Source organism: Trematomus bernacchii, unplaced genomic scaffold, assembly GCF_902827165.1.
Source record: "Trematomus bernacchii unplaced genomic scaffold, fTreBer1.1, whole genome shotgun sequence".
Taxonomy (NCBI): Eukaryota; Metazoa; Chordata; class Actinopteri; order Perciformes; family Nototheniidae; genus Trematomus; species Trematomus bernacchii.
This window is the reverse complement of record NW_022987748.1, coordinates 602,573-615,959: the sequence shown is the minus strand read 5'-3', so window position 1 is coordinate 615,959 and position 13,387 is coordinate 602,573. Positions and strand designations below refer to the sequence as shown.

Here is a 13,387-nt window from a genome sequence, read left to right as displayed (position 1 = left end):
GATTACGTAACGCCGTAACATGTATTCCGTTACAACCCAACCCTGTGTGCGTGTGTGTGTGTGTATGTTACAGCTCAAATGCATTGCAATGACTTCCATGTTAAAAAAAGACTTTAAAAAGCTGAATGTTTTAAAAAGTATAACATATTTTGAAAAAGTTGAAAGTTTCCCATCATGTGCTGAAAAGGCTGAATGGTTTGATATTTGAATGGTTCCTGCAGCTGAAATTAGGCTGAAGGAGTTAAATAAAGATATTAAATGTAAGTAGTAGTGAATGAATGTTAACAAACACATGTGGGTTGTAGGAGTAGAATACCTCTGCTACGCGCCGTTCGTTGGATGAGGCTGGATCTCTATTAAATTAAGAAAGGAATTGAAAACACCGGAATCAAAAGTTACAACAATTATCTGAGTTTACTGGTAGGAAATCAAACACATATACAAGTTATACAGAGTACTCCGGGTACCCCGGGCTTTTAGATTTGTGATGCGATGCGGACAAATGCGTCAGGACCCGCCAACTCATCAAACCAAAAAGAAATTGGACTTCAGGTTTGTGATGCGATACGGACACAGTTCTCAGGACCTGCCACTCACCAAACCCAAAAGCAATTTTACACACACAAACGTCAGTATTTCTATCTGTCTTTGGGGCGGAGATTTGTCGATTCTTCCTTCCCACTTTTCTCCCAAGCGAATCAGAGAAGCCCTGGGGAGGAGCTGTTTAAACTGACCACCTCCTCCAAGTGTCCTGATTGGCTGGATTCGCTTCTGGCCGAGGTCAATCAGAGTTTCGAACAGAGTGAGACCCCAAACCACACTAGGTCAAAAGTCAATGTTATCTCCGTCCCGATCTCCCCTCCCTACCTTTTCCAGGGGATCTTTTCTTATTTTACGATGTCTTTAACGACTTAGAAACAGCATCTGGCTCTTAGTGGTGATAAGGATCAATGTTGGTGTGTGAAACACAGAATCTCTAAGTCAGTGAGTTTGAAAGTGAGAATAACATTCCTATTCTATATATAATTACCCAAACCGTTGTGATTACATAAAACAGTTCAAACAATACATGTTTACTTCAATACAGTGTAGAATCATATCTTCTTACTTCAGGGTGTAAACCATAGACTGTATATATAAATGGACGTAGGGTCCGTGACGTCACCCATAGGATTCTGCAGATTTGCCGAGAAGCCCTTAGTAGGCGGAGTCGGCCACTAACGGCTCGGCAGTGACATCAGAGTCTAACTCCCGCCTGCTCCAAATAAGGGCAAAGAGGCGGAGCCGAGGCGGGACCTGCAGCTGGAAGTAACAGAGCTAGCTCAAGCTAAGAAGCTAAGCTAACATGCTCCCCATCTGCACACTGCCGTCACATTTTACGTTTCTAAGGTAAGCGGACATGAAACTATTCAGCAAAACTATAAATAATTATCTAAGTAATTGAGTTTTTAGCATAACACTTCAGAATCTTAAAATCCCTTAACGTTTGTATGCAATGTGCTAAATTCAACACTGGAATCAAGCAAATATTAATATGTTTGCATGACATTAGTTATTTATATGTTGCTATCACTTAATTATACGTTTAATACATTTAAGTCAAGCTAAGGTACATGTGATGGTAGCTAGTTAGTGCTCTTACCTGTGAGGCCTCCTCCAAACAGCATTATAACCAGACTATCATTAAAACATTAAAAAAGTACCAGTTCTAGATCCTTGACTTTAGACAAACAATTCAAAAGACAAAATGTATTTAAAGACCAATCTTTATTTGAATGTGCCTCTTAACCTGAGATATTAGTTATACAGTAATAGTATTGACAATCTAAAAAAACTGAGCAACTCAACAGTCAACTTTATATTTCTTATTGTCTAAAGCATTCATTATTTTCATTTTTCCCCTCTCATATTCAGTGTGGACGGATTGAGACAGCGTGGTGTCCAGAGAGCTGCAGAGACTTCAGGGAGAAACCTCCGTGTGATGGACGTCCTGTCTGTTGGTTTGGAGAGGACTGAGGGTCTTTCCTCAGCGAGGAGGACCAGGCCTGATGGAGGAGCCCATGCACAGGCCTAGTCTGTCACTTTATTTGACTAAATGTGTTTACTTATACATTTAGGTTAATAATAGGTTTACACCTTCTGTCCATATGTGCTTTTTATTTAAAACATTTTTGATGAACTTTTGGTTCACATTTCAATAAATTGTATTTGTATTTGCACTCCTTTTGTCCATTATTCTTACTGAAAATGTTAGATTACACATTCACATCTGACTGAAGATTGGCCCCATTTATTTGTGACGTTGCAAACTCTGCGGTACAAGGCACAGGTGTTGTGAAGCTCATGAAGTGAGGCAAATAGAAATAATCAGCTGATGGAGTGTAGATGTGGAAATAGGTGCATTCGGTCAGCTGACTGTGTTTTCACAATAAAAGTAGTTTCTTAGTGAATGTCCTGTACTGGTCTTAAAATCTCATAACATCAGCTTTTAATTTTCCTCTTGGATGTTCTTCTTGACCCGCAGAGAAGGAGAAAATGTTGAGTCGTGTCTTTCAGGCATGTCCTTTCCTCACAAAAATTACAGGAAACATAAAACATATTATTATTGTGTTATTTATGAAAGCGGTGTGTTTGTGTGTTTAGGGGCTGTAGATATAATTATTTTATATGTTTTGTATGTTTTTTTTTTATTTCAACAGTGAGCTACAAAGACAATCAGATTATGAATGAACAGTATGAAATTCATCAACATTGAAATATATTTTATTATCAAAATAATATTTAACTGTTATCAAAACGTAGTGCAACTGTAGAAGCTTGCTCTGTTGTCTCACTGAAAGAATCACTTTTACCACGTTTTTTACAGACAATATTGAGAGATAAATAGTAGCAGTTCTCACTATGTGTTAAATAGCTTTGCTTTCAATACATTAAATTAGAAAGCTGACAAAGTCATATTGCTTGCTAAATGTAACCTTTTGCATGGAAAAAAACCTCAACTTAACTGATGTGTAGGTGATCTAGTATTTAGTATTGTTTAATGGAATGTATATCAGTGTATTAAAGTCAATACTTCATTTATTTAAACCAATATCTTTCTTGATTCTTTGTACAGTATGACAAAAAGAGTCTTTGTACCTGTGCTGAAGTTCACTGCTGTGAGGAGCAGTGGTTGCGTTAGACTTTTTCGTTGTCCGTCATTTTGACGGACGGGATCGTAACATTTCCGTCATAATCCATTATTACCCGTCGTTTTATTTTTCATGTTTTAAAACCTGTAAGCCCCACGACACTGTGTCTCGGGGCTTCTTAGTATTAAAAAAACGATGAATGTGTCATACCCTCCTAATGGGAAGAAACTCAGCTAACTGATGAAACGAACCATTTTTACCGAAACAAAACACAAGTCTCACAAGAAGGGTCTAAATGAGCCCTGAGCGAAAACATGGTAACGCACTTAGCACAAAACTCTAGGTATGAATCAATCGATATACTTATCGGATCTGCACAAACAAGCTTAAATAACATCCTGAGAGTCCACAGATTATAGAAATATAAGGATCATCACTGAGCGATCATCACTGAGCGATCATCACTGAGCGATCAGAACTCGCGACAGGGGAAGCAAATACAGACACACACGAGTAGCTTTAGTTAGCAAAACACAGAGATATGCTCACCTTTAGCTGTTATTCTGATCAAAAGTTGTGTTCAATGGCATTAAAACGAGAAAAACGCGGCTGAAAGTTAATCCATAGGTTATTCCAATGTGTCTGTCACTTTGAAAAAATATTGATAATCCATAATTCCATTTTTATGTAAAAATCGGAGAATTAATATTAGCTGCTAATGGTAGCCACCAGCGCCATATAGATAGAAGAGTTACGACAGCGGAAGTCCAAAATGCTTGATCGTCACGTGATTCAGGGAGAGTCAATAGTTCCCCGGAAGTTCGTGGCGGGACATATGAATGCATGATTACCGGAGATAGAACTACGATTTTTGGTAATAAGCAGTGAAAAAGGTCTTGATTTGCAATATTTATACAACATACCGATATGTGTATGTATTTACATCAATATGTTTTAAAAAATAAATAGAATCTGCTAATATTTATGGATAATATTAGGAATAGTGTGAACAGCTAGTTTACTTGTTAACATATACATGTTAGGCTGTTGCCTTGGTTAAAGAGCCTGTTGCTGTTGTGTATTGCTTTGAATTATTTAAAACAAATATTATCTTCTTAAACAGGTATGGTAGTCAGGAGCATCACTTCCTAATGTTTATTGATATATTTAGAGGGAGGGGATGGCAAGGAATGCTTCAAAATTTAGATTAGATTAAATTCTACCATTTTTTTAATTCATGGTGGTTTCAGTAATCCCATGGTATTTGAGGACATAAGTAATCTAAATGACTAATGTCATCTTTATGACTTTCAGAAAGGACAGGAGACCAACAGGTGACTATCAATCAGCGACGTGCAGTCAGTGGAGGCAGGGGAGGCAGAGCTGAGCTGCAACATAATACAGACAGGTAATAATCAACAGAATACACTAAAAACACTCACCCATAAATTACGTTTTTGTTTACTGTTTGGAAGTCTCAAATATGCACTCTAAATTAATATCAAATAGCTCTCTTCCGTATTATTGTGTAACGTTAACTTTATTATACTAGTTTGTAGGTCTACTCCAAAATGGAGATCGTAATTTCTCCACCTCCACTCATTACAATCACACGTGCCCCAATGTTATATTTAACTAATATTATATTCCTCCACCCCACAAAAAAATCACGTTTAGAAGCCCTTTTTCTCTAATTCCACAACGTTGGATGAAATAACATTAGGAGAACGGATTAATAGGCTGTTCATGGTTAACGTGTGTTGCTAACTTTATCCGGTATCCTAGCCTAATCTGTTATCTGTAAACGTTCCCTAAATCTACTGATTTAGGGATAATCCACTAACATCCTTTAATACACATGTTCATTTGACTCAGATGTGCTGATAATATCTGCAATATAAATCTTTAAACGTCTTCTTACCTTTAAAAGTCCATCACGAACGGTATATTATGCTGCAACTCTACTGTGTTGCTGGTCGCAAAAGTTCCCCGGAAGTCAGCGGCAAGCTAACTTCCGGGGAACTATTGACGGCTGCACGATCCGCCATTGCTGTAAAAAAACTGGTCCATTGGAGTGAACGGAGATGTCGTAACTCTTCTATTATACGGCTCTTGTAGCCACCAGAGTCTATCGCAGCTTTCGGTTTTGGCTACGCGTCTCTCTCACTCCTTATTTGGTAACGTGAAGGCTCGAGTGATCTGTGATCTTGAATAGCGGTGAATGCTACAATATGAACAGGCTCGTGCTTGGCCCACTGGTATTGTTTGTTTATTTATTTTGAAAATTAACTAGCAACGCCGTGCTGTCATAGCAACTGCTAAACTACTGCAGCAAAAAAATCCTGGAGGTAATCAACGAGGTCAAATACAAGACTAAACAATAGCTACTTAATATGCACACACTCGCCACCAACTGGACAGGTGTGTGAATTACTAAATAATAGTTACAGTACGCTAGCTGTTATTGTTGTTGCATAGCAACCACCTCGCACTATGTGTTGAGCAGAAGGCAACGGAGGGACTATTTTATTTAGATTTTTAGTCCCAGTCCGCCACTGAACGTAGCTATTATGTAAGGTGCTGGTATATGGTATGGTATATGGTATATTGTAAATTAAACAAGTGAAGTACATGTTATGTTATAAAGCCGTGGAGGGCGGTAGTTTATAAACCAAAGAGTAACCGCCCTTACGGGACGCTCTAATGAGTAAAGCGAACGCACCCGCAAGGACACCAGGCCTCCTATTGGTTGAGGGATTTTGACAGGGTTGTTGCACAAAAGATCCAAGCGCGCACAGCAGAAATCTGAGAGCAGACATTTCACGAGCGCACAGAAAGAGCCTGAGTGCGAGGAGAAGGTTTTAAGCTGGAACACAGGAAATCTGTAAACACAGCAATATATCTGAGTGCAAGCGTACAGTTTAAGCAGAAGCAGAGCTAATCTAAGTGCAAGCAGGCACTGTTTGAGTGTGAGGACAGGGTTTGAGGGAAAGAAATACATAATCTGAACGTGAAATCAATAAAGTATGCTTTCAAATGTAAAGACCATGCTCTTGAATAAAGATAGGGAATAACCCCCATAGTACAGTAGATCGCCCTCAGTCAACCTGGCCACTAAGGATGTAATATAATGTGGGCCGCTGGTGGACATTTTGGCGCTGTTCCGAGTTGTGTTCTAATCTGTCAAAATGATGGACTGCTTTCAGATTTTTCCGTCATTCTTGGAAAAATTCCGTCATAGACGGAAAATATTCGGTTAACGCGACCTCTGGTAAGGAGTCTAGTTCTGTCTCTCACTCTCTGGTCCAGACTGTCTGCATCACCTGGACACTTTAAACAAACATATATATATGTAAAGTACCATGTGTACAAACAATATAACTTATTCTCTTCTGTTGAACATGTTGGATTGTGTATTGTCCGAGTCAGGGTCCTTTTTATTTTACTGTAACTTTGGAAGTTGTGTTACCAATGCTTACTATTTATTTGAAACCAATTTGGTAATGCAATTCATAAAAACAACAAGGTTTGGGTTCGTTATTCAGATGACTGTGATGTTAACGTGTAAGCTCAATAATGAACTCCAGCTCAACCAACCATATTGTAATATCTAAGTAATCATCTTGAAATATGACATTAATAATTGTAATATACACACATCTTATTGTGAGGTTGATTTCACATACACTACTTCGACATTAGCTTGTCTACATACTCGAGCATAGCCAATTTAAATTAACCTTAGCGATGCATACAGTTCCTACCTACATAATATCTCAATCTCAATCTTTATTTATTTATATAGCACATTTAAAACAACCTTCAGTTGACCAAAGTGCTGTACAGGCAATACATATTAAATAACACAATGGGAGTACAATAATAAAACAATAATTAAAAACATGATAAAAAGCACAATAACTAGAAAAATATTTAAAAAAACACATACAAATGTAAAAATGTAATGTTCAACTAGTATTAAAAGCCAGTGCAAAGAGGTGAGTTTTTAGCTGAGATTTAAAAAGTTCAATAGACTCAGCAGTCCGGATATGTACTGGGAGGCTGTTCCACAGTCTGGGAGCTGCAACACTGAAAGCCCTGTCACCTCGGGTTTTTTTCCTGCACCGAGGAACCACCAACATATTTTGCTGAGCTGATCGCAATGCTCTAGCTGGAGCATGGCGGTGCAACAACTCAGACAGGTAATGTGGTGCCAATCCATGCAATGATTTAAAAACAACAAGTAAGTACTTGAACTGGATCCTGTAACTCACAGGAAGCCAATGAAGGTCTGCCAAAACGGGTGTGATGTGGTCATAACGTCTCTTCCCAGTAAGAAGGCGTGCAGCCGCATTTTGGACCAGCTGCAGGCGACGGATCAAACACTTATCAACACCAATATACAGGGAGTTACAATAGTCTAAACGAGACGTTATAAATAGGTGGATTAGCTGTTCAAATTCCTTACTAGGAAGATAGGCCTTTACCTTCCCCAGAAGCCGCAGCTGGAAGAAGCTTATCTTGACAACTGAGCTTATTTGTTTGTCGAATTTAAAACAGTTGTCAAAGATTACTCCAAGATTTCTGACAGAGGGACGGCTGTAGGAGGCTAGGGGGCCTAGTACACTATTAAAGCCATCCAGGAGTTCAGACTGTCCAAATATTATAATCTCTGTCTTGTTTTCGGTGAGAGTCAAGAAGTTGATTTCCATCCATGATTTTATGTCTTTCAGACAGCTAAGCAAGGCAATCCTAGATTCCTTATTTGCTTTTATAGGCAGGTATACTAAATAATAAAATATCTCTCTAAGTTACAAGGATGACCTTATTTTATCAACCTCAAACAGAAGCCGTTTGTTCTACAGTGTTATCCCACTTAACGCTTAACACTTGTCTATTTCGTTTTAACCTTTATATATACAGTCTATGGTTTTAACTTGGAGGCTACGATTAGCATCGTTAGCACCGATGTAGCTACCACATTCATTTCACTTACCGCAAAACGGCATTCATGCACCGTCTGTTTTAACCGCAGAGCGAGTCACAATAGTCCGATATATAAGCATGAAGAACAAACAAACACGGCCGGGGTCAAGTTGTGTTCCCTGGATGAACTGAGCAGGCAGAGTCCCTGTAGCTTCACGGAGCAGCTAGCAGAGAGACAAGAAGCTAACAGCAGCAGTGACTTGACAGAGCTGTCACTCAATGTGACCACGCCCTAATTTATGCAAAAAATTTAAGACCTAATATAAATAAAAGGGTCGCGTTAGAAAACAATTCACTCACAGATTGATGATCATGAAGGTGGAATCTAACTATATCTATAATAATATGTATTGGATCCATGGGTAGAAACATGTTTTTTTAGGCTGTAAAATTGGGCATTTTAACATGGGGGTCTATGGAAATTGCTCCTTTCTGCAGTCAGCGCCTATCGGCCAATATATGAACTGCAGTTTGTGGCACTTCCGTATTGGCGTCCCGGCTCTTCCCCAGAGTTTGCCGCTTGGTGTAAACCCAGAGATCAAAGGTTACCATGGTGACGACTTATCACGATTTACCAACTGCAGCACTGAGTCCCATTAAGAATGCATTGAGGATTATATCTGACAATTTTGCCACCTGTTCAAAAACTATGGCTCTTATAAAAAAAATACCAGACCGTGAGCATCAGGGAACCCCAAATGAACTGATATATGTTTGTTTTTTTGGTTTTGTGTGTAAAATGTGGAGATGGGAGCAGTTTATCTAAAGTGTACTTCTCTCTGTTCTGAAGAAAGATCTGGAAAAATGTAACATGGGAATCAATTGGGAGCTAGGTGGACTTATTGTCTCTTCATGCCCTCAAGAGGCATTTTGTTTAATATTTTTTCTAAAAAAAAAATAATTTTCCAACCTAGGAGAGGTTTTCCTACGTTTTTCATGAAAAAATATGTCTGAGGAGTGTAGGGTTTGGGAATTATGGCAAGTTTAAAACATTTTTTGGGGAGAATTTGAAGCACTCCTGCACTCTGTTTTGAGATCAAAGCACTCTAGACTTAACGAGCTGCTCCATCCACACTAATGTTAAAATCTGAAAAAGGCCTCTCTACCAAGCTCCAAACTAAGTTAAATATCTCAAAAAGTGTAATAGCTTTATAGCTTTTTTAAAGTTTTATAGCTGAAGGACTTGTGGTCATTTTAAATTTGGAATGAAGTGTCTAGCTGAAAGTATGTGGAAGGAGTAGCATTTAGCGCAAGGTGTAGGAAAAGAGGATTTGAAGGCTCCTCCCATTGACTTCCATGTTAAAAAAAGAGTTTAAAAAGCTGAATATTTCAAAAAGTATAAAATATTTTTAAAAAGTTGAAGGTTTCCCATCGATTCCTGAAAAGGCTGAATAGTTTAATATTTGGTGAATGGTTTCTGTAGCTGAAAATAAGCTGAAGTTATGGAGAGCCAAAGTATTGGCTGAAACTAGAAAATGCATTTCCTGCAGAAAATGCGTGCGAATGCTGTAAACTATGAACATTTGTGGCTGAATTTAGCTGAAAATGCAGAAAAAGCTGAATATGTTATTAGCTGAATGGTAGCTGCTTTTAGCTACAAAAATGCAGAAAAAGCTTAATATTTAAAAGAAAAGGTTTAAAAAAAGGTATAAACAACAACATGTATAGCCTTGATGTCCTGAAATAGCTGAATAATGTATAGTTGGGTGGGTAGAAGGGGGTATCATGCACCCCCCTGAAATATACTTCTAATCAGCTTTTCTAGATTGGAAAAAGTGTGTAGAAAACGATTAGCTATGTTAAAAAGTTGGCAAATTGTCCCACGTATATTTTTTTCCCAAATTAGTGTTTATTTACCCTAAAAATCGAGTTTCACTCTTTTTACACCTTTCACTATATCTCAGCCATTATTGCAGATAACTGAACAAATAAGGTATCCAGATCCATGTTTTGAGGGTCAAGGAACACAATAAAACTATTCTTAAAGTGATCACATGTGTCTGTGGCATGCTATTATGCTAATTAGTGCCGCCATTACAAGAAAATAGCATTTTAGTCTTGTACCAAGAATGGTGTATTTTGCACCGACACAGAAATATACTTATAATCAGTGTTTCCTAAGTGGAAAAAGTATGTAGAAAATGATGAGCTATGTTAAAATGTTGTCTGTATGTCCCACATGTATTTTTTATGCAAATTAGTGTCACCATTACCAAAAACGGAATTTTCACACTTTTCACTCTATCTCAGCCAATATTGCAGATAAATGAACAAATAATGTGTCTAGACCCATGTTTTGATGGTCAAAGATCACAATAAAACTATTCCCAAAGTGATCACATGTATCTGTGGCATGCTATGCAAATTAAGAGACGCCAATATTGCAGTACAGTAAGTGAACAAATAAGGTGTCGAGACAGATGTTGTGTATTTAACCAATATTTATTTGTTTTGTACTAGCCTACAGCAAGGGTCAAACATCATAATATAAGTATTGATGTGACTACTCTTTCCCATTCCAGATAAGCAGTCAAGGTTTGGCTCTCCACTATCTGATTAATACTCAATCATCGTTTTCAATGCTATCATCAGAGTCAAATTCCTCTTCCTCTTCCTCTTCCTCCTCGTCTTCCTGTTCACGCTCTGTCGTGTCCAGGAGATCAACCAGGGAGGTTGGCAGGACAGGACCACACCGGTCTCAACACTCCATCAGTCCTCATCCATCCCTGCTCCTCATCATAGGGGTTTGGTTTTTCTAAAATTGATTCATCAGCTCGCTTGTTCAGGGCGACGCGATGGTTCACACGTTGGACGTGCGGCTTCAGAGCATCATAGCATGGAGGAAGGCGAGCCAGGTCAACCTTAGACTTGGCAGTGAGTTTATCGTCCTGCCCCACCATTTTGCGCAGCAACTTGGCACGGACTACGTCCACTGAAGACTCACGACTCTCTCCATATATCAGACAGGTGAATTGCTCCAACTGCTTCAGCACCTCAGGCTTGACATTCCAGTTGTCACCGAGTTGACTGAACGCCCTGTGAAACTTTGGGTTCTTCTCCAGCTTTTTCAAGGGCCCCACCTTCCCCTTCCCTTTGAAGGCACTGGTGCAGTCTTCTCCGCTGAACACATGGAATCCAAGAAGTGTGGCACAGTAGTCTTCTCCCAGGGATTCTGCAAGCTCAGAGAGGTTGAGAAGTTGTCTATGTTTCCCTGACCCCGTATCCAGGTATATAGTCAGCCTGATGGCATGAGCGTGGTAAAGAAGAATCACAAAGATATCTGTGTCAGGTGTTCTGACTACAGCATTCTTGTACCCAAGGGCAGCAGCATGATGAAGGTAGAGTACCACCCTTGTATCAGTCTCTTCCTGGTTGCTGTAGATTGTGGGGAGCTCACGTACCTCAACCTGATACACAATGGGATATTGCACTTTGATCAACAATGACAGAGACTAGACACAAATCACAGATAATCACTTAGAGTATAATTTAACCATCAATCACTTTTAATATGGGCTTTCAATTTACCTTGCCGTTTGAGGAGAGAAGTTGATGGGCTCTCCCTTCCACGATCAGCACTGCCATTTCTGTTCTCTCCAGCCTTGAAGCTGCCTGTTGATCACTCCATACTCGCAGCAGGAGCTGGCAGAGTTGCTTTTTGTTGTCATCATTTGTGAGAAACATCTTGAAGTCATATGGCTTCCTGGTTGCTGGTCCAGCCAAAATGATCTTCTCTGAACTGCCACGTCTCAACCTCTCCTGTGCTTTGATAGATCCTGGATGGTAACTGTCAGTCGAGAACAAAAAGTGCTTTTTGGCCACCATCTGATCAAGCACTTGTAGGCATATCTCCCCACATGTTGGGGGAAGGTTGGTGAGGACATGGAGCAGAGCCATGCCATCCTGGATGAACAGGGCATCCTTAGGGTATGGCAGATCCTTTGGGGTGGTGTCCTCCAGATTGTAGTGCAGAAGAGCCGCTTTATTAGTCTTGGAGAAAAACCCATCTGGTGTCCCAAGGCTAGGGGGCACAGGCATTAGGGGATATTTCATGAGTTCCTCCAAGACCAATGGGTCCTCTGCACGTTGTGACTTGACAAGGAGCAGGAAAGCAAGATTGTTTTGCTCCTGATACTGGATGACCTGGAATGATATTGATAGTGTATCATTAACAAATATGGGGTCACAACAATAAAAAATAAAGGTTATTAAATTAATTTCAATAATACAGTAGACCTCAGGTATTGGAACATCTCATTACCTTTCCCTGTGAGGATGTGAGGGTGACCTTTTTGTTACAAGCTTCCATGGTCTTGAGCTTCTTCTTTTTGATTGGGTCAAAGAAGCTAGCTGGCTCTCTGCTCTGTAGCCGTTTGATGAACTCAGCTTTAGCAGCCTTGTCCACAGTTTCTGCTTGTAGCACGTCCATCTCGACCTCCATGAGGACAGGAGCACCAGAAGCCAGGGAGTAGAGCCTGTCCTTGTCTGAGATGGTGAAGGGGTTCCTAAAGTTCCTAATTGTCACGATGGTTCGCTGAATGGCCTCCTCACCCTTTTTGACCTCTGCCTTCTCCAGCTCCCGATGTTTCCCCGCCCTTGGGCAGTCTGGGTCTTTGATGAGGTCCACCATCTCAAGGGTCTTTTGATAAAACTGTGCCCGTGTGGAGGTTGTTTGACACCACCTCTGGTATGCCCCAAACTGGCTGTATAGTCCAGTGAAGCCACCTTAAAAGTATGAAACAAATATGTGATCTACTGCTCCCACACAATAAGTTACATGCATTTTAATTCAGAAATCATCAAATAAAATGTGGTTTTGTGAGAGCAGTATACAATTGTATTATATAATATAATAATCTTGATACAATGTCTGTATATCTGTTCAATGTCTGGGTAAAAATCATAATGTACCTGATGATTTGGCAAAGCGCATGAACGTTTCCTCCATGGTCTTGTCGACTGCACTAATGGCGCATTTCCACTACACGGTCGGCCTCGGCCACGCTCGGTACGGCTCGGTACGGCTTGGCCGCGTTGGGCCTTAACAGGGCCGACTCACTTCATGCTGTTGTGAGTGTGGACGGTCGGAGCATATACTGCGTTAGCTTAGCCAATCTCCATCTAGAAAAACACGCATTTTAAAAGGTTTTTCGCCTGCCGTCTGTCTGCAGACTTGACAAAGCATTAATTCATGGTTTTTACTAACCGGTATCAGTATGTTGTTACTTCGGCATCATTTTGAAACGTGTATTACAATTAAATCACGGTCA

At 39.8% G+C, this 13,387-nt stretch overlaps 1 protein-coding gene across 1 annotated transcript; it reads right to left on the bottom strand.

Annotated features, from left to right (window-relative positions):
* Positions 1-10,777: 10,777 nt before the first annotated feature.
* On the bottom strand, positions 10,778-13,120 carry LOC117496470. Its single transcript, XM_034148144.1, has 4 exons — positions 13,029-13,120; positions 12,379-12,842; positions 11,646-12,260; positions 10,778-11,524 (listed from the first exon to the last, which is right to left on the bottom strand). Exons 1-4 carry the CDS (start codon positions 13,063-13,065, stop codon positions 10,778-10,780), a joined length of 1,863 nt encoding a protein of 620 aa, XP_034004035.1. The 5' UTR covers positions 13,066-13,120.
* Positions 13,121-13,387: the final 267 nt, after the last annotated feature.

Coding starts and splice junctions, on each gene's coding strand:
- LOC117496470 (XM_034148144.1), bottom strand. CDS start 13,065: ATGGAGGAAACGTTCATGCGCTTTGCCAAATCATCAG. Junction 12,843..13,028: donor GCGCTTTGCCAAATCATCAG/GTACATTATGAT, acceptor CATACTTTTAAG/GTGGCTTCACTGGACTATAC. Junction 12,261..12,378: donor TCACATCCTCACAGGGAAAG/GTAATGAGATGT, acceptor ATATCATTCCAG/GTCATCCAGTATCAGGAGCA.